This window comes from Hyperolius riggenbachi, chromosome 11 (assembly GCF_040937935.1).
Source record: "Hyperolius riggenbachi isolate aHypRig1 chromosome 11, aHypRig1.pri, whole genome shotgun sequence".
Lineage (NCBI taxonomy): Eukaryota > Metazoa > Chordata > Amphibia > Anura > Hyperoliidae > Hyperolius > Hyperolius riggenbachi.
The window spans coordinates 29,036,238-29,063,465 of NC_090656.1; the positions used below are offsets into that span (position 1 = coordinate 29,036,238).

Sequence of the window (27,228 nt, forward strand, 5' to 3'; positions counted from 1 at the left end):
ACACCTGAAGTCAGTATACTTCATTTGAATTCCGAATTCGAGTCCTTCTGGACTCGAAAGCCAATCCCTGGCCCCAGCTAAGTAACGATGGATTAGATTGCTTGCCTCGGGAGTCCTTTAAGAAGACAAAATTATACTATCCTTACAAGCATTGTGCCCCAAAAAAAGAAGTAGATACAGGTAGTGCACGATTTACAAACACCCGAAGTACGAACAAATTGCCGATACGAAACTGTGAAATTTGATTCTGTGCGAACAAGTAAAAAAATGTTTTCGAAAAGACCTTGTAGTTTTTGAGCCAATCGATTTTAAAATATTCAAAGAAAAAATGTTTTTAACACCAGTAATATGGCATTTTGCTGCAGTACACTGAGGGTGCACAGGAACAGAGGTGCCACAGTCAGGGCCGAGCAGAGGCGAGAGAGGCTCCAGCCTCAGGGTGCAGTGTAAGAGGGGGCACACAACTCACTCAGCTATCATTCCCCTATTGTGTTTGAAGCAGAGAGAAATAAGAAAAGAGGATAACTAGCCAGATAACAGAGATTAAGGGGTTGGGGGCCCTGGGGCAGCTCTTAGTCTAATAGCAGTCAGTGTGTGACGGCTGAGGTGGGAGGGATGGAGGGGCGCACTTTGGTGTCACAGCCTTGGGTGCTGGAGGACCTTGTCCCGCCTCTGGCACAGTTAGGGGAGGAGACAGAGGGGTGCAGAGGGGGACACTAGAGCCACAGAGTAACAGAGGTGATATAGAGGGGGACCCTGGAGACACAAGGGGGCATAGAGGAGGGACAGGGGACAGAGATAGCACAGTGTTTTGACTTAGGGCTGGTTCAGACGGGCGTTTTTGTGGCGTTTAACGCAGCGTTTTAGACGCAGCGTTTTTTGGGATCTACTGCCATCCCATGCAAGTGAATGGGAGCATTTAGAGCTGGCTTTTGCAGGCTTTCATGAAAGCCTGGCAGTAGATCCCAGCGTTGCGTCTAGTTTCAAAAGCAACATGCTGCTTTCAGAGGCGGTAAACGCCAGGAAACAATAGCAGAGACCAGAACTGCTAGCCTTGAACGCTTTTCAAAAGCTTTCAAAAGCTAGCTTTTAAACGCTGGCGTTTAAACGCTGGCGTTTGAACGCAATGCCAAGCAAAAGCTCAGCAGACGCCCGTGTGAACCAGCCCTTATGGACTGATTCAGGTTCATAACGGACCTACAGTCCCTATCTCAATACAAAAAACTGCTAATCCCACAGCCTCTTAACAGCCACATTTTCTGCTTTTCTCCTGAATGCCGGCGGCCATTCACTGCTGATATTCAGTAAATCGTGGAACCTTCTGCTATTGCGCTCTGCAGTTGTGCTTCCAGGTTCCTGAGGGGGATGAAATGCCATGTGACATTCAGCATGCCAGTCTCCGGGGAGCCACCAGTGACACCGCTGGCATCACCACATGCCGTTTCCTGGTAACAAGCTCATTACCTGTGCTGGCAGATGTCAGCAAACTCGCAATTCAGCAACTAATGCTGCAGACCTGACATCAGCAGTCGTCTAATGCTGATTCCCATCACACAGCCTTTACTTATAGCACAATGCAAAAACCAGAGGCCTAATGTCACAAATGACACACAGGACTGTGTATCAGGGACTGCTCACACTGGGGTGAACGGTCCGACACACTACACACGGGAACAGTGATCATTGATTCTAAATACACAATACAACCTGCACTATTGTTCTGCATATGGCATATAAATCGCACTTAATGTATTTCAAATGCAAATCAATAGTAACAAAATGGGTAGGGATAGCCTTGATTAGAAGAACTCCTGGAGAAGCATGTGACCAGTTTGATTAGCTGATAGATTTGTAAGGTCCTAATGTGCTGTGATGACTTCCTGATTTAACACATGATCAGGACCAGCAAATCAAAACCTTACAAATCTATCAGCTGATCAAACTGATCACATGCTTCTCCATGAGTTCTTCTAGGCAGGGCCATCCCTAAAAATGGGTTGGGTTTATTTTTTTGAATGCCGCAGCATTTCTGGAACACTTACAGTGCCCACACACTACTCGACTTGGCGGTCAGCCGACCATCCGATTCAATAATTATCATTGAATCTGATGAAAATCGATGCCGCCATAAGCATGCCCGATCGATTTATTTATGGTCTTTACAGGGAGAAAAAAAAAGTGATGGTCTGCAGGGAAGCCTGTTAGCAAATTGAATTGCACAGTTTCAAATAATAATACAATGACATGGTCCTGGGCACGTGAGCGCTTGGGACTTCGCCTGGTTTGCATAACCATCGGCCCCTCTCTATAGAAACAGATGCATTGCTAGCCTAAAAGCTAGTAACATGTCTGTAAAGCCTCGGACCCTGGAACTGAAGGATCAAGTTCCTCTCCTTGCTGGGCTACAGGCCTCATACCTGTGTACAGGCTTTAATCTGTACTAGTGACCTAAGCCCTTTGAAAACGGGCTCTAGCTCTGCAATTGCTGCATGCGCGCGCACCCACCGGTCGCGCACAGGCCACGTGCACGCACACCTGCTGCTCGCGCGCTCGCTCTCTCGCCCGCCCACTCAGCCGGCTGTCCACCCTGCGTCTTGTCCTAATGGCTGTCAGTGCTTGACATGCGCAGTAGCGCAAAAGCAGTGACACACGGACAGGACGAAGGGACACTTCAGGATTATTAGGTAGGATTCACAGATTACTCCAGAGCTCCAGACAACAAGAAATGTGTTATGATTCGGGATGGTCAGAAGTGATGCAAATTTTGGTGGGTAACAGGAAGTGGAAATGTTATTTCCTGTGACTCCATCATGCCCCACTGCAGCTGGAATCCTGCTACCCTTATCTCTATAAGCAGCAGTAATGGGCCTCCTCACACTCTCTGTCTCTATATAGATATACAGTATATATACTTATATAGGTCCTGCACTACCTTACTGTGCAGCAACACAGACCCTGGCACCACCTTACTGTGCAACAACACAGACCCCGACACCACCTTACTGTGCAACAACACAGACCCCGACACCACCTTACTGTGCAGCAACACAACCCCGGCACCACCTTACTGTGCAGCAACACCACCCCGGCACCACCTTACTGTGCAGCAACACAACCCTGGCACCACCTTACTGTGCAGCAACACAACCCTGGCACCACCTTACTGTGCAGCAACACAGACCCTGGCACCACCTTACTGTGCAGCAACACCACCCCGGCACCACCTTACCGTGCAGCAACACAACCCTGGCACCACCTTACTGTGCAGCAACACCACCCCGGCACCACCTTACTGTGCAGCAACACAACCCTGGCACCACCTTACTGTGCAGCAACACCACCCCGGCACCACCTTACTGTGCAGCAACACAACCCGGGCACCACCTTACTGTGCAGCAACACAACCCGGGCACCACCTTACTGTGCAGCAACACAACCCGGGCACCACCTTACTGTACAGCAACACAGACCCGACACCGCCTACTGTGCAGCAACACAGACCCCGACACCACCTTACTGTGCAGCAACACAACCCCGGCACCACCTTACTGTGCAGCAACACCACCCCGGCACCACCTTACTGTGCAGCAACACAACCCTGGCACCACCTTACTGTGCAGCAACACAACCCTGGCACCACCTTACTGTGCAGCAACACAGACCCTGGCACCACCTTACTGTGCAGCAACACAACCCGGGCACCACCTTACTGTGCAGCAACACAACCCGGGCACGACCTTACTGTACAGCAGCACAGACCCGACACCGCCTACTGTGCAGCAACACAGACCCCGGCACCACCTTACTGTGCAGCAACACAACCCGGGCACCACCTTACTGTACAGCAACACAGACCCGACACCGCCTACTGTGCAGCAACACAGACCCCGACACCACCTTATTGTGCAGCAGCACGGACCCCAGCACCATCTTACTGTGCAGCAGCACGGACCCCGGCACCACCTTACTGTGCAGCAACACAGACCTCGACACCACCTTACTGTGCAGCAGCACGGACCCCGGCACCACCTTACTGTGCAGCAACACCACCCCGGCACCACCTTACTGTGCAGCAACACAGACCCCGGCACCACCTTACTGTTCAGCAACACAGACCCCGGCACCACCTTACTGTGCAGCAACATAGACCCCGACACCACTGTACTCTGCAGCAACACCACCCCGGCACCACCTCACTATGCAGCAACACAGACCCCGGCACCACCTAACTGTTCAGCAACACCACCCTGGCACCACCTTACTGTGCAGCAATACAGACCCCGGCACCACCTTACTGTGCAACAACACAGACCCTGACACCACCTTACTGTGCAGCAACACAACTCCGGCACCACCTTACTGTGCAGCAACACTACCCCGACACCACCTTACTGTGCAGCAACACAGACCCCGGCACCACCTTACTGTGCAGCAAAACAACCCTGGCACCACCTTACTGTGCAGCAACACAGACCCTGGCATCACCTTACTGTACAGCAACACAGACCCCGGCACCACTGTACTGTGTAGCAACACAGACCCGACACCGCCTACTGTGCAGTAACACAGACCCCGGCACCACCTTACTGTGCAGCAACACAGACCCCGGCACCACCTTACTGTGCAGCAACACAACCCCGGCACCACCTTACTGTGCAGCAACACCACCTCGGCACCATCTTACTGTGCAGCAACACAGACCCCGACACCACCTTACTGTGCAGCAACACACACCCCGGCACCACCTTACTGTGCAGCAACACAGACCCCGGCACCACTGTACTGTGCAGCAACACCACCCCGGCACCACCTTACTGTGCAGCAACACAGACCCCGACACCACCTTACTGTGCAGCAACACAGACCCCGGCACCACCTTACTGTGCAGCAACACAACCCCGACACCACCTTACTGTGCAGCAACACAACCCGGCACCACCTTACTGTGCAACAACACAGACCCCGGCACCACCTTACTGTGCAGCAACACAACCCCGGCACCACCTTACTGTGCAGCAACACAGACCTCGACACCACCTTACTGTGCAGCAACACAGACCCCGGCACCACCTTACTGTGCAGCAACACAACCCCGGCACCACCTCACTGTGCAGCAGCACGGACCCCGGCACCACCTTACTGTGCAGCAACACAGACCCCGGCACCACCTTACTGTGCAGCAACACAACCCCGGCACCACCTCACTGTGCAGCAGCACGGACCCCGGCACCACCTTACTGTGCAGCAGCACGGACCCCGGCACCACCTTACTGTACTGTGCAGCAACACAACCTCGGCACCACCTTACTGTGCAGCAACACAGACCCCGACACCACCTTACTGTGCAGCAACACAGACCCCGGCACCACCTTACTGTGCAGCAACACAACCCCGGCACCACCTTACTGTGCAGCAACACAGACCTCGGCACCACCTTACTGTGCAGCAACACAACCCAGACACCACCTTACTGTGCAGCAACACGGACCTCAGCACCACCTTACTGTGCAGCAACGCGACCCCGGCACCACCTTACTGTGCAGCAACACAGACCCCGGCACCACCTTACTGTGCAGCAACACAACCCCGGCACCACTTTACTGTGCAGCAACACAGACCCCGGCACCAGCTTACTGTGCAGCAACACAGACCCCGACACCACCTTACTGTGCAGCAACACAGACCCCGGAACCACTGTACTGTGCAGCAGCACGGACCCCGGCACCACCTTACTGTGCAGCAACACAGACGCCGGCACCACCTTACTGTGCAGCAACACAACCCCAGCACCACCTTACTGTGCAGCAACACGGACCCCGGCACCACCTTACTGTGCAGCAACACAGACCCCGGCACCACCTTACTGTGCAGCAACACGGACCCCGGCACCACCTTACTGTGCAGTGACACAACCCCGACACCACCTTAATGTGCAGCAACACAACCCCGACACCACCTTACTGTGCAGCAACACAGACCTCGGCACCACCTTACTGTGCAGCAACACGACCCCGGGACCACCTTACTGTGCAGCAACACAACCCCGGCACCACCTTACAGTGCAGCAACACAGACCCGACACCGCCTACTGTGCAGCAACACAACCCGGGCACCACCTTACCGTGCAGCAACACAACCCCGGCACCACCTTACTGTGCAGCAACACAACCCCGGCACCACCTTACTGTGCAGCAACACAGACCCCGGCACCACCTTACTGTGCAGCAACACGACCCCGACACCACCTTACTGTGCAGCAACACAACCCCGACACCACCTTACTGTGCAGCAACACAGACCTCGGCACCACCTTACTGTGCAGCAACACGACCCCGGGACCACCTTACTGTGCAGCAACACAACCCCGGCACCACCTTACTGTGCAGCAACACAGACCCCGGCACCACCTTACTGTGCAGCAACACGGACCCCGGCACCACCTTAATGTGCAGCAACACAACCCCGACACCACCTTACTGTGCAGCAACACAGACCTCGGCACCACCTTACTGTGCAGCAACACGACCCCGGGACCACCTTTCTGTGCAGCAACACAGACCCCAGCACCACCTTACTGTGCAGCAACACAACCTGGCACCACCTTACTGTGCAACAACACAGACCCCGGCACCACCTTACTGTGCAGCAACACAACCCGGGCACCACCGTACTGTGCAGCAACACAACCCGGGCACCACCTTACTGTGCAGCAACACAACCCGAGCACCACCTTACTGTGCAGCAACACAACCCTGGCACCACCTTACTGTGCAGCAACACAAACCCCGGCACCACTTTACTGTACAGCAACATAGACCCCGACACCACCTTACTGTGCAGCAACACAACCCCGGCACCACCTTACTGTGCAGCAACATAGACCCCGACACCACTGTACTGTGCAGCAGCACGGACCCCGGCACCACCTTACTGTGCAGCAACACCACCCCGGCACCACCTTACCGTGCAGCAACACAACCCCGGCACCACCTTACTGTGCAGCAACACAGACCTCGGCACCACCTTACTGTGCAGCAACACAACCCCGACACCACCTTACTGTGCAGCAACACAACCCCGGCACCACCTTACTGTGCAGCAACACAAACCCCGGCACCACCTTACTGTGCAGCAACACAGACCCCGGCACCACCTTACTGTGCAGCAACATAGACCCCGACACCACTGTACTGTGCAGCAGCACGGACCCTGGCACCCACCTGCTGGAGCTAAGAGCTGCTGGCATCGGTACTCAGAAGATTCCTCCATGCTATCAGCCTCTGTGAGATAAGATGTGTGAGTGAAAATGCTGAACAGTTGCAACTCTAATAAGACAATCAATGTTATTCACTTCACCAGTGGTTGTAATGTTGTGGCTGACCTGTATACAGCATGCCCTGTAAATATATGGTGATGTATGGTATAACGTGTATACAGCCTGTCTGTATACAGCAGATATTCTGGCATACAGTATATATAGCAAGCCCTATGAGCCCTCTATATTATTATGCTGTATATACAGCCTGCCCTTTATATAATAAATATATACTATGCTTTATATACAGCCTGCCTTGTGTATTGAACAGAGAAGCAGAGGGGTATACAGTATGTAAAGCCTGCCCTCTATATAATGTATAGTATGGTGTATATATGACCTGACTTGTGTATACTGCATATAGCAGTACGTCTAGCAGGGTGGTATACAGTATATGCAGCCTGCCCTCTATTTAATAAATGTACAGTATGCTGTGTATATAACCTGCCTTGTGTATACGGTAATACATATAGTAGTACTTCTAGCAGAGGGGTATACAGTATATACAGCCTGCCCTCTATATAATAAATGAATAGCATGCTGTATATATAACCTGCCTTGTGTATAATACATCTAGCAGTACATCTAGCAGAGGGGTATACAGTATATATAGCCTGCCCTCTATATAATAAATGTATAGCATGCTGTATATATATATATATATATATATATATATATATATATATATATATATATATATATATATACATATATATATATATATATATATATATATATATATATACAGCCTGCCCTTTATAGAATAAATGTATAGCATGCTGTATATATAACCTGCCTTGTGCATAGTACATAGCAGTGCATGTCTAGCAGAGAGGTATGCAGTGTATATACAGCCTGTCCTCTATATAATAAATGTATTGTATGTTGTATACATAACCTTCCTTGTGTACAGTACATGTCAAGCAGAGGGGTATACAGTATATACAGCCTGCCCTCTATATAATAAATGTATGGCATGCTGTATATATAACCTACCTTGTGTATAGTGCATATAGCAGTACGTTTATGAGAGGGGTATACAGTATATACAGCCTGCCCTCTATATAATAAATGTATGGTATGCTGTAAATATAACCTGCCATGTGTACAGTACATGTCTAGCATGTGGGTATACAGTATATACAGCCTGCCCTCTATATAATAAATGTATTGTATGCTGTATATATAACCTGCCTTGTGAACAGCACATGTCTAGCAGAGGGGTATACAGTATATACAGCCTGCCCTCTATATAATAAATGTATAGCAATGCTGTAGATATAACCTGCCTTGTGTATAGTGCATATAGCAGTACATGTCTAGCAGAGGTGTATACAGTATATACAGCCTGCCCTCTATATAATAAATGTAGTGTATGCTGTATATATAACCTTCCTTGTGTACAGTACATGTTTAGCAGAGGGGTATACATTATATACAGCCTGTCCTCTATATAATAAATGTAGTGTATGCTGTATATATAACCTGCCTTGTGTACAGTACATGTCTAGCAGAGGGGTATACAGTATATACAGCCTGCCCTCTATATAATAAATGTATGGTATGCTGTAGATATAACCTGCCTTAGTGTATGCTGTATATATAACCTGCGTTGTGTACAGTACATGTCTAGCAGAGGGGTATACATTATATACAGCCTGCCCTCTATATAATAAATTTATGGTATGCTGTATACAGTGGGGTGAAAAACTATTTGCCCCTTCCTTTTGCATGTTTGTCACACTTAAATGTTTCTGCTCATCAAAAACCGTTAACTATTAGTCAAAGATAACATAATTGAACACAAAGTGCAGTTTTAAATGATAGTTTTTATTAGTGAGAAAAAAACCTCAAAACCTACATGGCCCTGTGTGAAAAAGAAATTGCCCCCTGAGCCTAATAACTGGTTAGGCCACCCTTAGCAGCAATAACTGCAATCAAGCGTTTGCGATAACTTGCAACAAGTCTTTTACAGCGCTCTGGAAGAATTTTGGCCCACTCATCTTTGCAGAATTGTTGTAATTCAGCTTTATTTGAGGGTTTTCTAGCATGAACCGCCTTTTTAAGGTCATGCCACAACATCTCAATAGGATTCAGGTCAGGACTTTGACTAGGCCACTCCAAAGTCTTCATTTTGTTTTTCTTCAGCCATTCAGAGGTGGATTTGCTGGTGTGTTTTGGGTCATTGTCCTGCTGCAGCACCCAAGATCGCTTTAGTTGACGAACAGATGGCCGGACATTCTCCTTCAGGATTTTTTGGTAGACAGTAGAATTCATGGTTCCATGTATCACAGCAAGCCTATCAGGTCGTGAAGCAGCAAAACAACCCCAGACCATCACACTACCACCACCATATTTTACTGTTGGTATGTTCTTTTGCTGAAATGCTGTGTTACTTCTACGCCAGATGTAACGGGACACGCACCTTCCAAAAAGTTCAACTTTTGTCTCGTCGGTCCACAAGGAATTTTCCCAAAAGTCTTGGCAATCATTGAGATGTTTTTTTAGCAAAATTGAGACGAGCCTTAATGTTCTTTTTGCTTAAAAGTGGTTTGCGGCTTGGATATCTGCCATGCAGGCCGTTTTTGCCCAGTCTCTTTCTTTTTTTTCAACTTTAGTTTTTATTGACTGAAAGAGTTAACAGAAGCTTTATGCATATACAGTTACAATCAGGTTATACATTAGTAGAAATGTCTGTAGGCAACCGTGTATTAAGTGGCTTTAATAAGCCCTTGGGGAGGGTGACTAGTCCATGGCATTGTTAGCAGTAGGATAATGTAGTCTATTACTGTGGCCATGAGCGAAAGAGTCCAGGCTGCCGGATTGAAAATCATAGCTGTGGCGTGCTTCATAAAATAGCATAAAGGGTGAGAATACCACTAAACAGAACAAAGAACAACAACAGAATATATACAAACAGTGTCCGAAATCAGGCATGTAAACAGAGCATGGGAAGTATCCGAGGCATACCAATCTGAAAAACAATACTATCAGTTCCTGGGTATCTATTGATTAGGTTCGACTGAGGTATCCCATTGGTGGAGGGCTTAAAGTGTGCCTGTTGAGGATATCCAGTCGGACCAGCAGCCCCACGTACCCAGGAAGTGGTCTGGTTTATTAGAGATGGATGAGGTAAGGTATTCCATTGAATATATTTCTTTCACTTTGGTGATCAGGTTTGCTTTAGATGGCGGGGGGCTTTTCCAGGTTTGTGCCAATAAGGAAAGGGCTGCGTTGCAGACCTGGGCTATAAATGCGTTGGCATATTTGGTTAGCTTGGGTAAATATTTATGGAATATGGCTACCCACGGGTCAGGCTGGACCTCACGTCCCAGTACCTCCGATATTAGCCTAAAGCTCATGACCCAGAATGAGCGGACCATTGGGCAGCTCCACCAGCAATGCAGCTGGTCTGCACTATGACCGCATCCCCTGTAACATAGATCGGAGGGGATCAAGCCCCATTGAGACAGCTTGGCTGGGGTGCAATACCAATCATATAAGATCTTATATGAGCGTTCTTTAAGTATAACGTTGGTAGAGGATTTAGCCATACTACTGTAGATCGAGAGCAAAGCTTTGTCATCTAAAGAGCGTTGTAACCTATCCTGCCATTTGCTCATGGCCGAAGTAATGTCGTCTAGGGTTTGATACCAAAGAATTGAATACATTTCAGAGATAAGACCTTTCTTTATTGTTCTATTAAGGAACTCTTTTTCTATTTCATGGAGGTCGATTCTCAGGTCCCTCTTTATTAATGCTTGTGTGTATCCTCTTAATTGAAGATATCGGAAGATCTCAGACGGGGGCAGGGAGTGTTTACTAGAAAGGTCTCCCCAGGAAAGTAGCTGGCCTTCTGAAATTATGTCCCTAATGCAGGTGATATCCCTTTCGATCCATTTTGACCAAGTCTGAAGGTTCAGACCTGGGGGGAAGTCTTTATTACCAAAGAAAGAGGTCAGCTGTGAACTATTTCTTTTTAGGCCCAGTGATTTGGCTATGTTTTTCCAAATGTTTAAGGAGGTTTGTATTATATATGATTGATTTGAGCGGGTAGTATTGGGGTTAGCTGTCCAGATAAGGTTAAAGATAGGAAAGGGTCTAACTAAGGCTGCTTCAAGGTCCACCCATCTAGTCACCCCCTCCGGAGTGGCCCATTGTAAGATCTGGGCTAGTCTAGATGCTCGGTAATAGTGTAGAAGTTTCGGTGCTCCGAACCCTCCCTGCAACTTGCTTCTAGCTAAAAATTGATATCTGATCCTGGGTGGACGGTTTCCCCAGACAAACCTTGTTATGTGAGACTGAAGCTTCCGGATGTCTTTTGTGTCTACCGCTATAGGAAGGGCCGTAAATAAGTACAGAATTTTGGGTAAGATTGTCATCTTCACAGCTGCGATACGCCCCGTGAGAGATATACCATATTGTGACCATTCATTTAATAGACCATGGAGGGTATTTAGCATAGGGGGATAGTTTGCCTTGTAGAGGGACTCTTTTTCAGGGGTCAGGAGAATACCCAAATACTTGAGGGCCTTGTCTCTAAATTTAAATCCGAAGGAGGCGGAGAGTGCCTGCTTCTGGGTTTCAGACAGGCCTATTGCCATGGCTTCTGATTTAGTTTTGTTTATTTTGAAGCCTGATGTTTTGCTAAAGCTGTCAAGGACTTTAAAGAGATTAGGGAGAGAGACCTGTGGATTAGAGAGTGTATATATGGTGTCGTCTGGGAAAAGTGCAATCTTGTATGCAGACCCTCCAACATCTATTCCCGAAATATCTGGGCTGTTTCTAACCTGGATGGCAAGAGGCTCTATGCATAGAGCAAATAGCAGGGGGGAGAGGGGGCACCCCTGTCTCGTCCCGTTAAGTATTGGGAAATGTTGTAAAGATAGCCCCATGTTACTCACATACGCTGTCGGTCCAGTGTACATGCTTCTGACTATATTCAAAAAACTGGCCGGTAGGCCGAATCTATGCATCACCATCCTCATATATCTCCAGTCGACCCTGTCGAACGCCTTCTCCGCATCCAAAGAGAGGAGCAGAGAAGGCGTCCGACAGGCCCGCATAACCCCCATGACCCCCAGTGTCCTACGTACATTGTCTGTGGTTTGACGTCCGAGAATAAATCCCGTCTGGTCCGGGTAGATAACGGTATGCAGACATTTGTTAAGTCTTGTAGAGAAAACTTTCGCTATTAGCTTAAGGTCTGTGTTAATTAAAGAGATCGGGCGATAGTTTTTTACATCGCCCGGATCCCTTCCCGGTTTGGGAATCACTACTATTGTAGCTCTAAGCATATCTGGGGGGAGTTCCTCTTCACCCATCATTAGTCGGTTCATAAGAGTTGCTAGTTCTGGTGCCAATAGTTCCTTATGGACCTTATAGTACTGGGGTGAGTAGCCGTCTGGGCCAGGGGCCTTGGAGGGCTTAAGGGTTTTAATCGCCTCCACCACCTCCTCAGGTGTCACTTGAGCATTCAGGTTAGCCGCCTGTAAGGGATCCAGTCTGGGTATAGGGATGTTGGAGAGATACTCCGATATTGCTGTAATGGGGGTCTGGTGTTTATCTGTAGTGGATCCGTTATAGAGGTCACTATAGTATTTAGCAAATTGCTGCAAGATCAGTCGAGGGTCATGGATCATCTGCCCCTGGGCGTCTCGGATTGGATTGAGTCTGTTAAGTGCAAGCCTCTGTGATAATTTCCTAGCTAGCATCGTGTCAGGCTTATTGCCTTTTTCATAGAACTTTTGGTTAGTTAACCTTAGTGAGTGATCGGCTTTAGAATAGAGCAATTTACATAGTTCTTGTCTAAGAGCCTGTAGTTGGCTAAAAGTGGTTGGGTCGTTACTGATTGCATGTGCTAGCTCCAGTCTCCTGATTTCATTCATCAGTGAGGTGGTCTTTGCTCTGGCCTGTCTCTTCATTCTAGCTGCTATCTGGATCAGCTTTCCTCTTACGGTAGCTTTGTGGGCTGCCCATCTTATTGCTTGTGTAGTGTCAGTAGGGGCATTTTGTTGGAAGAATTGCTTTATCTCCTCTAAAATTGTACAAGCTGTCTCGGTGTCTACCAACATAGAGTCATTTAGTCTCCAGCTAGGGGGGCTATTGCTGCATAGGGAGTTTAAGCTTGCCACTACTGGGGCATGATCCGACCAAGAGATCTCGAGGATCTCTGACTTGTCCATGTTGCTCAGGGAGGGGGCATCTAACAGAATATAGTCTATCCTGGTGTAGCAGTGGTGGGGGTGTGAAAAAATGTGTGCCCCTTCTCCCCCGGATGGTCCGCCCTCCATGCGTCCCATGTATTAGTGCTTTTTATAAATTGTAAGAAAGATCTGGTAGATGAGGATCTTCTATGGGAGCCATCGCCTCTGCCGTCCAGGGTTGCGTTAAAGTTGCCCATGATCAGGACTCTCCCCCTCCTATATGTAGCTATTTTATCTGACAGTGCGTTAAAAAAGGACTGCTGTCCCTCCGAGGGGGCATATACCGAGATGAGCGTTATTGGTGCCCCTTGAATTTCACCTGTGACTATTATATATCTTCCTTCCTTATCTCTGTGGATATTGTTCATGGAAAATAAGATTCGCTTGTGGATCAAGATAGCCACCCCACACTTTTTCTGGGAAGCCGAGGCATAGAAAACTGACTGGTATGATTTGTGCCAAAATTTAGGTTCATGGCCTCTCTTGTAGTGGGTTTCCTGGAGGGAAATGATATCGGCTTTTAAATTTGCGTAATATTTGCAGGCTAGTCTGCGCTTGTTTGGGGAATTGAGACCCTTCACGTTATGTGTTAGAATCTTGATAGAGGAAAGATTCGGGGTATGAGAGGTATTTAAGTCAGGGCCCATGTCTAGAATTGGGAGGGTGGACGTGGATCATAACCAGGTCTACTTTATTCACATGCCTCGGTTTCCCATGCTGTATATAATTAAACAAAACCATATAATCGGACACTTTAAGAACATTTGAACAGGAACATGAAGAAATGAGAACATTTGTATAGCTTAGGGCCAGCCATAAGCTCATAGAAATAAACAGAACGCCCCTGGTGTGACCAGGGGGGGAGATACGAGAAAACAGTATCTCAATGTCAGTGAGTTCATGCTGCGTAAAAAACTGCAGCATATGTTGGGTGCTGTGCATCCTGGGTGCCATCGGACAGGCGCATGCCTCCCCAGTTCGCGCTATAATAAGCAGATTAGAGGCTTAACTAACTTTAGAACGTTTTTAGGCCCTATTCATTGTGGCCAATAACAAAAAAGAGAAATAGGGCATTGTCTCAGTATGTTGTATCGGGTGACAGCCGCTTCTGAAGCGGGCGTCTGTGCGCCATGAGTGACTTGGCGAGAAGATAAGTGGGCAGTAAAGCGTAAAATATGGAAAGGTCTCACCCAGCTGTGCCCTCAGAGGTAGGCGAAGAAGCGGGAGAAGCTGCGGCCGAAGATCTAGGGGATCTCGAGTCTCTGCGCGGGGCCACCGTGGTCCATTCAGGCTCTGGAGGGGGGATCCTCTCGGTTTGTGGCTGTTGGATCGGTGGTGGGGGAGCCTCGTGCTGCAACCCAAGCTTGGTCAAGATATCGGTAATGTCATCAGGGTCGCTCAGGGAGAGCTGTTTGCCGCTGTGCAGACTCGTTAGTTTGAAGGGGAATCCCCAGCGATACCTTATCTTGTGTTTTATCAGGACAGTGGTGAGAGGCTTCATGTCTTTGCGTTTCTTCAGCGTGGTCGGTGAAAGGTCTGGGAATATTTGAATCCTGGCTCCTCGGAAAGTTATTTCAGGGATGTCTCTGGAGGCTAACAGGATGTTTTCTTTGAAATTATAGTAGTGCAACCGAGTGATGATATCCCGAGGCCGAATGCCGTCTTTCGATATAGGTCTTAGTGCTCTGTGTGCCCTGTCCATCCTCAGGTCTTCTTCTTCCAGGGAAGGGGCCACTACATGAAACAGTTCAGTTAAATATGGGTGAATCTCCTCTTCAGATTCCGGGACCCCGCGTATCCTCAAATTGCATCTTCTGTCCCGATTCTCGCTGTCCTCTTTGGCTTCTTTCAGGGCTGCCACCTCCGCTTTTAAGGTAGTCACATCAGCCTCTGTCTGCTTGCCATGTGCTCTTACTCCGTCAAGGCCCTTCTCCAAATCGTGGATTCTATCACCCAGCGATGAAATTTCTGTACGGATCTCTCGGACTGTCTCTGAGTTGGTGGACTTAATGAGCCTCTCAAGGTTAGTGAAGAGCTGATTGAGATCTGCTTTAGTCACCATGTCCTTAGGCAGGTTCTGGCGGCCCGGTGTCTGTAGGCTTTCATCTCTAAGGCCGGCGCCATCTTGAGCGTTCGCGCCTTTGTTCCTGCGGTTAAAGATCTCCGCTACTTGCCCCTCAGAGTCCGCATTTTGCTTCTTTGGACCCATGGTTAGTTAGCCTAGGGCTCGAGGGTCCGGGTGAGCTGTTTAAGTTCGGGTCTGGGCGAGTAAGAGGTGCTCGGAAGGCTAGATTAGCCGGAGCTAAGGAACCATGCGACCGCTCCGCTCGGCTTCCAGGCGCCGCCCCCGCCCAGTCTCTTTCTTATGGTGGAATCGTGAACACTGACCTTAATTGAGGCAAGTGAGGCCTGCAGTTTTTTAGATGTTGTCCTGGGGTCTTTTGTGGCCTCTCGGATAAGTTTTATCTGCGCTCTTGGGGTAATTTTGGTCGGCCGGCCACTCCTGGGAAGGTTCATCACTGTTCCATGTTTTTGCCATTTGTGGGTAATGGCTCTCACTGTGGTTCGCTGGAGTCCCAAAGCTTTAGAAATGGCTTTATAACCTTTACCAGACTGATAGATCTCAATTACAGTACTTTTGTTCTCATTTGTTCCTGAATTTCTTTGGATCTTGGCATGATGTCTAGGTTTTGAGGTGCTTTTGGTCTACTTCTCTGTGTCAGATAGCTCCTATTTAAGTGATTTCTTGATTGAAACAGGTGTGGCAGTAATCAGGCCTGGGGGTGACTACAGAAATTGAACTCAGGTGTGATAAACCACAGTTATTTTTTAACAAGGGGGGCAATCATTTTTTCACACAGTGCCATGTAGATTTTGAGTTTTTTTCTCACTAAATAATAAAAACCATCATTTAAAACTGCATTTTGTGTTCAATTATGTTATCTTTGACTAATAGTTAATGGTTTTTGATGAGCAGAAACATTTAAGTGTGACAAACATGCAAAAGAATAAGAAATCAGGAAGGGGGCAAATAGTTTTTCACACCACTGTATATAACCTGCCTTGTGTACAGTATCTGTCTAGCAGATGGGTATACAGTATATACTTCCTGCCCTCTATATAATAAATGTATGTATGTTGTATATATAACCTGCCTTGTGTACAGTACATGTCTAGCAGAGGGGTATACAGTATATACAGCCTGCCCTCTATATAATAAATGTATAGCAATGCTGTAGATATAACCTGCCTTGTGTACAGTACATATAGCACTGCATGTCTAGCAGAGGTGTATACAGTATATACAGCCTGCCCTCTATATAATAAATGTATGGTATGCTGTATATATAACCTTCCTTGTGTACAGTACTTCAAGCAGAGGGGTATACAGTATATACAGCCTGCCCTCTACATAATAAATGTATGGCATGCTGTTTATATAACCTCCCTTGTGTATAGTGCATATAGCAGTAAGTCTAGCAGAGGGGTATACAGTATATACAACCTGCCCTCTATATAATAAATGTATGGTATGCTGTATATTTAACCTGCCTTGTGTACAGTACACACAGCAGTGCATGTCTAGCAGAGGTATATACAGCCTGCCCTCTATATAATAAATGTATGGTATGCTGTATATATAACCTTCCTTGTGTACAGTACGTCAAGCAGAGGGGTATACAGTATATACAGCCTGCCCTCTATATAATAAATGTATGGCATGTTATTTATATAACCTGCCTTGTGTATAGTGCATATAGCAGTACATGTCTAGCAGAGGGGTATACAGTATATACAGCCTGCCCTCTATATAATAAATGTAGTGTATGCTGTATGTATAACCTTCCTTGTGTATAGTACATATCTAGCAGAGGGGTATACAGTATATACAGCCTGCCCTCTATATAATAAATGTATGGTATGCTGTATATATAGCCTGCCTTGTGTACAGTACATATAGCACTGCTTGTCTAGAAGGGTATACAGCATATACAGCCTGTCCTCTATATAATAAATGTATAGCAATGCTGTATATATAACCTGCCTTGTGCATAGTACATATAGCTGTACATGTCTAGCAGAGGGGTATACAGCATGTACAGCCTGTCCTCTATATAATAAATGTATAGCAATGCTGTATATATAACCTGCCTTGTGCATAGTACATATAGCTGTACATGTCTAGCAGAGGGGTATACAGCATGTACAGCAGATCCGGGTAGGGGGACTCCTGCCTCTCCTCTCCTCCGCATGAAGTAGTATGGCCACTTGGCCAGTAGGAAGAAGATGGGACAGGACACGCTCAGTGACGTCACATGACCGACGCCTATAGCTATGGGCTCCTCCAGGGAGGCGTAGGTCATGTGACTGGTGGCATCACTGAGCACGTCCCATCTTCCCTTCTGGCCATTTTCTATCAATGAATGAATGAACCAAGCTCTGTTCCAGCAACACAGCCCAGCACAGAACGGCTCTCACGCAGGGCGGGGCCTGAGCTCAGCAGCACTATCCCAGATGGGAGGCGGAGCCAAACGTGGGCGTGGCTTTCTTAAACTTCAGTGCGAGTGCGTCAGTAAGCGCTTTTTTGTGTCTGTCTCCTCCTATTGTATCATCTCCCCCAAATGATGTCTTATCTCCCCAGTGCCCCCCAAAGTGTGACCCATCCCCCCATTGTCCTGCAAAGTGTGCTCCATCTCCCCAGCGCACCCCAAAATATGTCCCATCTCCCCAGTGCACCCCAAAGGCCCCATCTCCCCAGTGCACCCCAAAGTGTGCCCCATCTCCCCAGTGCACTCGAAAGTATGTCCCATCCCCCCATTGTCCTGCAAAGTGTGCCCCATCTCTTCAATGCACCCCAAAGTGTGCTCCATCTCCCCAATGCACCCCAAAGTGTGCCCTATCTTCCCAATGCACCCCAAAGTGTGCCCCATCTCCCCAGTGCACCCCAAAGTATGTCCCATCCCCCGAGTGCACCCCAAAGTATGTCCCATCCCCCCATTGTCCTGCAAAGTGTGCTCCATACCCCAGTGCACCCAAAAGTGTGTCCCATCCCCCCAGTTCACCCCAAAGTGTGCTCCACCCACCATCCCCTCCCCCCCCATATTGTCCCACAAAGTGAGATGAGAGTCTGTGAACTGATCTAGCACATACAGTATTTCCTTCTTTTACTATATTCCACTATATAAAGCCTGACTGGCAGATCACATTAACTAGCAGATCATATTTTGCTTGTTTCGGAGTCCTACTTTAAAGCAAACCTTAAGTGAGGTACATGGAGTTTGCTATATTTATTTCCTTTTAAACAATACCAGTTGCCTGGCTGTCTAGCTTATCCTCTGCCTCTGAGGGCTGTTTCCACTTGTGCCGCGCGTGGCTGCGAGACGCGCAGCGGCACATCCGGATCTGCGGGTACACAGATGGATCCCATCAGGATTCGCATCCTCCCGCATGGAAACGGATGCCAATGTCGTCCGAATCGCTAGCGCACGCCATTATTTTCTATGGCAGAGTTTCCCAGAGCGATTTGCCTGCGGGGAAACTGCGGATTCGGTGTGGAAACCGTGCTAGAGGAAACAGGCCCTAATATTTTTAGCCATTAGCCTGGTACACACTCACAATCATGATTGGCCAATCACTGACCAGTTTTACCACCTTCATGTAGTATGAGGGCCAAGAATACTATGAGCAGATTGTGTAAGTAAACCCTCATACTACATGGAGGTGGTAAAAGTGGTCAGTGATTAGTCACTCATAATTAAAAGTGTGTACCAAGCTATAGACCCTGAACACGCATGCCGATCAGATGTTTCTGACTGAAGCGTAAGTGGATTAGCTGCATGCTTGTTCCAGATGTGTGGTCCAGACACTACTGCAGCCAAAGAGATCAGAAGGTCTGCCAGGCAACTGGTATTGTTCAAAAGAAAAATAATCGTGGCAGCCTCCATATCCCTCTCACTTAGGGCTCGTTAACACTAGAGGCGTTTTCAGCCTTTTTTTCAAGAGCAAGCGATTTTTAAAATCGCCCCCAAAACGCTTGCGCAATGAATGTCTATGAGAAGGTTCATATCAGCGCGGGTTGTGCGCTGTGGGTTCAGCAAAGCGGTGCCTGGACCATTTTTAAGGGCGATTTTGCTATAATGAAAGGTATAGGAAGAGTGCTAAACGCTCACAAAATCGCTTTGTGGGGCGATTGCGTTCTCTTTTTAAAGAGTAAATGCATTGTTCACCTTAGGCCTTGTTCACATTGCGTTCGGCTCGCGTGTCCGTCTGCGGTGGGCTTTTATTTCTCGTGTTTTTTACGCGTTTTCCAGCAATTTTCAGCGCGTTTGCTTGTTTTTGTGAGTGTTTTGTAAGCGCTTTTGCAGAGCGCTTCCATCTTTTATCCGGAAAAAAATCCAAAAACAATCAATACAAGGTATTTTTTTAAGAAAATGCTCACGCAATCGCTTGCTAAAGCGATTTTGTGAGCGTTTTGCGTTTTTCCTATACCTTCTATTGAGGCAAGTCGCCTCAAAAATGGCCCAAGCACCGCTTTTCAAAGCAGATCGCAAACAAACTGCTCTGATGTGAACTCTCTCATAGAGAATCATTGCACAAGCACTTTCAGGGCGATTTTGAAAATCGCCCGCGCTTAAAATTTTACAAAAACGGATATAATGTGAACAAGGCCTTAAGTTGTTATTGGTATGCATCTATATAGAGCTGGCATTTTCCATTGTGCTATACATTGAGAAATTCATGTGGCGGTTCTGATGTCCCTACGACCATCTGGGGCTGATCTATGCGGAGAAGCAATTAACCTACCAAGCTATAAGCTGCATGTAACCGCGGGAGATAAAGGGAGGAGGAACTTTATTAACGTCTTTGATTATGTAACACCCCCCCCCTTCCTCCCCCCTCTCGGCCCATCCTCATTGGATGTCTGGCAGGCTTGGCTCCAGGGATTAGACTAGCGGCATGTGAAGCTTTTGCAAAGTTAAAGTAAGCGCCTGGGGATTTTGTGTGTGGATGCCGCCCTCCTGTCAGGCTGCAGGTTACCCGCCACCGTATCAGAGTACAAAATGACATTCTAGAAAACCGATTAAATTCCTCTGCAGCTGCTACAGAGAGGCATGTTCAGCATTCCAAGATCAAGCATTTGTTTCAGCTTCCATCCATGTGAAGAAACGTGCTGCCGAGCTCCCCCCCTATCTGGCCCAATCGTGGCTTTCCCAAACCGCTGAGAACGTCTATTTCCACTATCTGCTTCCTATGCCCAGCCATTCTCTGTGGCCGCTTCTCATCAGGCAATTTATTCATGGAAGCTTTTCATAGCTGATTCTTCCCTTGAAGAGAACCAGTCACGTACCTAATAAAAGCAATGTAGTCTCTCCATTCAGAGACGTTCATTTATATTTTTGCAGAGACAGAGGTAAAGGACTCTGGTTCTTTTTAGTTATAAGTGAATTATTACGTTTTTTGCTTACAGGGTCACAAGAGAGAGGTATCCCAAAATCATACAGATACATTTTTGGCTTTCCCCTAAATTGGCCCTAGACTACGATACATACACTACATGATACATATATAGACATAGGACTATGGTAGGGATTCGATTGTGAGCCCCTTTGAGGGACAGTTAGCGACAAGACTATATACTCAATACAGCGTACATACTTGAGTCGAGTATAAGTCTAGAAATTCAGGTCTGATTCACTTCATAAAAGTACACAGAGTAATGTGTGTACTAATAGTGACATTTGCAGCAAATTACCCTGTGGTAAGTGAGACTTTGAGGAAAAGAAATGCCAAGAGAAAACAGGTCTGAAAGTCCGGGCCACAACAGTTAATCAGGAAAGGGGCGGGGGGGGGGGGGGAAATACTGGGCTGCATAAAAGGGAGTGAATAATTGCAGCACTTGGGGGCCTGGAGGAGGTATTGGCTGCACTTAAAGGACTTCCGAGGCCAAAATTAATAAAATCACACTATACCTTTTGTTTTGCAGAATCCACGGAGGACGTCCTGCCCATCCTCCGCTCCGTTCCGCCATCAATGCAGGTCTTTTCGTTCCCCTAGGGCTCGGCCCGACCCCACCGAATGGGTCGCATCGATGCCACCTCTAACATGGCCGCTGCGTTGCTCCGCGGCTGCGCAGTACGCTTTGTCGCTGACGTACGCTTGGGGAGCATGCCGGGACCTAGTACGCGGCGGGAGGCGGGCAATAGGCTGCGCAGTCGCGCTAGCGACAAAGCGTACTGCGCAGCCGTGAAGCAAGGCGGCGGCCATGTTAGAGGTGGCATCGATGCGACCCGTTTGGTGGGGTCGGGCCGAGCCCTAGGGGAACGGAAAGACCTGCATTGATGGCGGAACGGAGCGGAGGACGGGCAGGACGTCCTCCGTGGATTCTGCAAAAAAAAAAAAGGTATAGTGTGATTTTATTAATTTTGGCCTCGGAAGTCCTTTAAGGGACAGGAGGGGTTTATGGCTGCAATACTGTATGCAGTGCAGTCATTGGCCCCAAGTGCAGCCATTAACTTTGCTGGGTAGACTTATACCTGAGTCAATAAATAATTCCAGCTTAAGAGGGTTGAATATTGGAGTCGACCTATACACGAGGTCGACTTGTATTCAAGTATATATGGTATATACACTAAATCATAATAATAACAATAAAATGCATGGGAATACTAGCTGCATGGAGTTTGTATTAGGTACTTATCCGTTAGACGGGCGCATCCGGCAGGTGGCGACAAAACTCCACCAGAGTTACATCTTTCCCTACTATCCATGGCGGCCTGTAGGGGGAATAGTAATTAGCGCCACCTGCCGGATGCGCCCGGCTAACGGATAAGTACCTGTATTATTAATATGCATTTATATACAGACTTGTTATCCAAACCATTGCATCACCTTAGCCTGTTACTGGCCTTCAATTTTGATAGGCCAATGAGTGGCCAGTTCTACCACCTCCATGTAGTGTGAGCGTCAACAGATTTTGAGTACTCTGAATAGATTGTGCAGATAAACTCTCATACTACATGGAGGTGGTAAAATTGGTCAGTGATTGGCCAATCAAAATTGAAGGTGTGTACCAGGCCTTTCTGTCTTTCAGTGATTCCCCCTAAATCCAATGCCCCTACCATAGTTTGACTCTGGGGACAGTTTTTGGCTCTGGGAAAACAGGTAACTTTGGCTTGTTTGCCAATGTAATGCAAACTGCATGCAGGTTTGAATTGGGCCAAACAACAGGAAACCTGAGCTGCATGCATTGATCTCAATGAACATCTGTAATCAGTTACAGTGTAATCTCGTTATAGTAAACTCTGTACATTCGGGTATAGTAATCTAAATGTCCAGGTCCCAGCCAAGCTCCATTATAAGACCTTGGTAGTAGCACCTGGTATAGTAAACCCTGATATAATAGAACTCCTGGTATAGTAAACCTGGTTTTTGGCCCTTCCAGTATTCTGTATCCAGCTATAGTGGAAAGTGGGCGGGAGCATGTGTCATACGACAGTCAGAGACCAATGAGCCGTGTTCAGTGGGCGGGCTGGCAGCCACTTATAGCCTGCACACTGTTCTTGGCCTGCATGGATTACCTGAAAATCACCAGCTGGTGAGACCTGTGCAAGGTTTATTGATGGGCAAGGTGGAAGTAAAGGCTCATACACACATCAGACTATAGTCTTTGGAAAATGAAAGGTCACAGACCAGTCTTACCACCCTTCATGTAGTATGAGAGCAACACTCTACACATTCTATTCTATGGAGCTGAACTCCCCATCAGGAAAAAAAATCTTTGCAAGATGCTGCACACACAGATGCTGTACAGACACAAAAGATCAGTATCTGCAAAAGATCTGTTCCTGCAAGAGATCCATTCCTGCAAATTGCAATGATAGTCTATGAGATCTGCAGATCATCATACACACATGATTTAACTGACATTCATCTGCAGATCAGATCCACCAGGATGGATTTTCAGATCTGCGGATGATTGCTTCTACCTAAAGCTCCTCCCATGTTGAGCAACACCTCTGATTGGTGTATGCATTCCAAAAGGCTCTGCTAAGTCCATTAGCTGTAGAGGGACAGAAAAAAAAATAAAAGCATACAACAGTAACTGGGCAGCTCTAAGGTATCCAGAGCCCTCCCTCTATTTAGGTGTGCATCAAATACTGAGAATACCCCATGAGGAGCTGGATTAGTCCAAACCTATCAGATCTGTCAGATGTTTTTAGGAACAACTGTGATACAAACTTATGAAAAAGGTCTTTTATGGCACATTTTACTCTGGGAGAAATGTACATTTTAAATGTATGCACATGTATTTAAAATTTTACTGTTTTTCACAATAGTGGTCTTTTAAGTGTCCTAATCCATTCTCCCATTGAAGTACAATGTGCAAGATGTCTGCTTGCAGTGTTATACATGGTACAGGGTTACTGTAGGGACTGATCAGAGGAAAAAAGCCCTTATACATACTCTGAATAGTGTATGATGCACAAGATGTCTGCTTGCAGTATTATACATGGTACAGGGTTAACTTCAGGTATGTTGCTCATGTATACCTCAGACTCCATTTCTGTGCAAAAGAACCCCCAAGCAGCTCTGGGTGACCCAAAACTACTAGGAAACTATAGGGGACTAAAAGAGAATGAAAACCCCGCCTACTAAAAAAGCAATGTGGTTAGCCTTCTTAAAACAAAAGGTATTTGCAATAATTCAGCTTTAAAGAGAACCCGAGGTGTGTTTAAAGAATGTTATCTGCATACAGAGGCTGGATCTGCCTATACAGCCCAGCCTCTGTTGCTATCCCAAACCCCACTAAGGTCCCCCTGCACTCTGCAATCCCTCATAAATCGCAGCCGTGCTGTGAGGCTGTGTTTACATCTGTAGTGTCAGTCTCAGCTGCTCCCCCGCCTCCTGCATAGCTCCGGTCCCTGCCCCCGTCCCTTCCCTCCAATCAGCAGGGGGGGAAGGGATGCAGGCGGGGACTGGAGTTCTGCAGGAGGCGGGGAGAGCAGCAGACTGACACTATAGAGATAAACACAGCCAGCTCTGACAAGCTGTTTGTCAGCATCGTGGCTGCGATTTATGAGGGATTGCAGAGTGCAGGGGGACCTTAGGGGGGTTTGGGATAGCAACAGAGGCTGGGCTGTATAGGCAGATCCAGCCTCTGTATGCAGATAATATTCTTCAAACCCACCTCGGGTTCTCTTTAAGTGAACATCTGTGGTTACCCACAATGCACCGCTACTGACTATGCAAATGATCTCTGCCTGGCCTCTTGCTGACCCTCTGCCTCTAATACTTTTAGCCACAGACCCTGAACAAGCATGCAGCAGATCTAATGTTTCTGACATTGTCAGATCTGACTGGATTAGCTGCATGCTTGTTTCTGGTGAGATTCAGACACTACTACAGCCAAACAGACCAGCAGGGCTGCCAGGCAACTGCTATTGTTTAACAGGAAAAAAAAATATGGCAGTCTCCACATTCTTCTCACTTCAGTTGTCCTTTAATGCAATGATCACATGGCATCACAGTCTGCAGGGTTGTGCAGAGTTAATGCAACGGTCAGACAGTAGCTGGGCTTGTCTTCCTGTCTGTGCAAATCATTCTAAACACCGGTTTCTAAAGGGTTACAGGAAAATGTATAACAGAGTAACCAAACCACTAGGAATGTATAGGGGGATAAAAGAGACCAAAAAGCCCTCCTACTAAAAAAAGAGAGAATTTGCATATTCAGTAGTGGTGCATTGTGGGTAACCACAAATGTTCACTTATAGCTGAATTATTGCAAATTTCCTTCTGTTTTAAGAAGTCAAATCACACCAAGGAAAATGTATAAAACTATAACTGGGCATAACACAAATACAGCCAACTTACATCTGCCCATCTGTAAACTGCTCATCAGGAAAAGTCGCAGAAATAAACTGATATAGACTTTGACACAGAGAGCCCCAAAGTGATGCTGATATCTGTGGTACCCCCTCACCCACAGAGTGTGCAGATATACAGCAAGCGTCCCTTCCTGCACACATGACAAAGTGACAGACAGCTGTGCCACATCCTTCCTCCTGTGACATGACACTCACCTGAGGCGTCAGGCCCTCGCTGGGTCTCCATCCAGACTCTGAGCCGGGGCTTGTAGGCAGGGATGGGACAGCATCAGACACAGCCTCCTCCTTGCAGCAGGCAGCTCAGGCACACATCTCCCCAGCCTCACAGCCTGTGTGAGCCTTGCATTGCCAATGAGCAGACAGAGGCAGCGAGAGACTGAGAGGGGAGGGATGAGGAGGAGATGTGTCTCAGGGTGTCAGGAGACGTGTGTGCCTCTGTGTGTTGGAGACGTTGGCAGGCAGCCCAGACTGGTGAGGTGGGCATGTGGACTCCATCTCAGCTGTGTGCTGCAGAGCCTTGCAGAGAGAGTCCTGGACCTGTCTGTGCTGCAAGAAGCACACCCCAGACAGACGCAGGATGTGCTCTGGGTACCAATATCATGCAATCATTTCCAGCATGCCGCAACGCTCATTATGTCTCCGGAGAACTGGGTGCTCCGCCACGTATCTCGATGCGACATCATAAACTATGTGATCGTGTGAAGACGTGAGCCTAACTCACCGAATGGGTTATATAGCAATGCTGTGTCAGAGAAAAGTAATGCTAAATCATTTCCTAGTGGTTCCAAGTCATGGCGAGCGATGCGGGTACTTAGAGAGACTGTAAGGAAAAAATGTGCCCCTATGCAGTACTTACCTTGGGAGGGGGAAGCCTCTGGATCCTAATGAGACTTCCCCTGTCCTCTTCATGCTTGGGGAACCAGTGCTGTCAGCCCCTAAAAATCTGCTGGCATAGGCACAGTAGGGGCTTAAAGGACACATCCGAGGCTGGGCCGAGGCAGAGGCGAGAGAGGCTCCAGCCTCAGGGCGCAGTGTACGAGGGGGGCGCACAACTCACTCAGCTATCATTCCCCTATTGTGTTTGAAGTAAAGAGAAATAAGAAAAGATGATGCATGGCAGTGACTGCAAGCCCGATAACTGGAAATTAAGGTGTTGGGGGGGTTGGGGGCCCTGGGGCACCTCTTAGGCTAATAGCAATCAGTGACGGCTGGGGTGGGAGGGATGGGGGGGAGGTGCACTTTGGTGTCTCAGCCTTGGGTACTGGAGGACCTGGTCCCGTCTCTGATCCGAAGATCTCATATAAAAAAAATCCACTTACCTGGGGCTTCCTCCAGCCTGTCAGCCATCCTGTGCCCTCGCCGCAGCTCCGCTCCACGCTGGTGGTCTGGGGATGCTGACTGCGCCTGCGCGAGCGGCTCACTGAGTCACGCTGATGTCATCCGGACTGTACGGCGCAGTAGTTCTGCACCTGCGCAGAACAGATCGGATGACGTCAGTGAGCCGCACAGTAGAATGCAGGAGGATGGAGGAAGATGCCGACCTGGCGAGGTCGGTATCTGCAGCGGAGGGGACTGGGAGCCAACGGAGCTGCGGCGAGGGCACAGGTTGGCTGCCAGGGGCTGGTGGAAGCAAGAGGTAAGTGGATTTCTTCTTTTTTTTGATTAATTTTTTTTTTTATTTCCTCGGAGCTTCCCTTTAAGCAATATTTACCTTTGGTCACGTGCCTGTGATCGCTCTGCATATGCACACTATGTAGTTGTGACGTCACGACCAGCCATGGGCGCGCAACCAAGGGCACTCTTTGCTGGGCAGCGCCACCAC

At 47.8% G+C, this 27,228-nt stretch overlaps 1 protein-coding gene across 3 annotated transcripts in view; it reads right to left on the reverse strand.

Moving 5' to 3' along the window:
- DBNDD1 (dysbindin domain containing 1) overlaps positions 1-25,954 on the reverse strand; it is a 42,313-nt gene extending 16,359 nt beyond the window's left edge. Inside the window, exons 1-2 of one of the 3 annotated variants that reach the window (XM_068261799.1) lie at positions 25,602-25,954; positions 7,221-7,280 (exon numbers count right to left, since the gene is read on the reverse strand). In XM_068261799.1, coding sequence (XP_068117900.1) covers positions 7,221-7,280; positions 25,602-25,632 — 91 coding nt within the window. In that variant the 5' untranslated portion in view covers positions 25,633-25,954. Of the gene's footprint in view, positions 1-7,220; positions 7,281-17,566; positions 17,621-25,601 lie in introns of those variants that run through there. The other 2 variants (XM_068261798.1, XM_068261800.1) reach the window with 2 other exon arrangements.
- Positions 25,955-27,228: the final 1,274 nt, after the last annotated feature.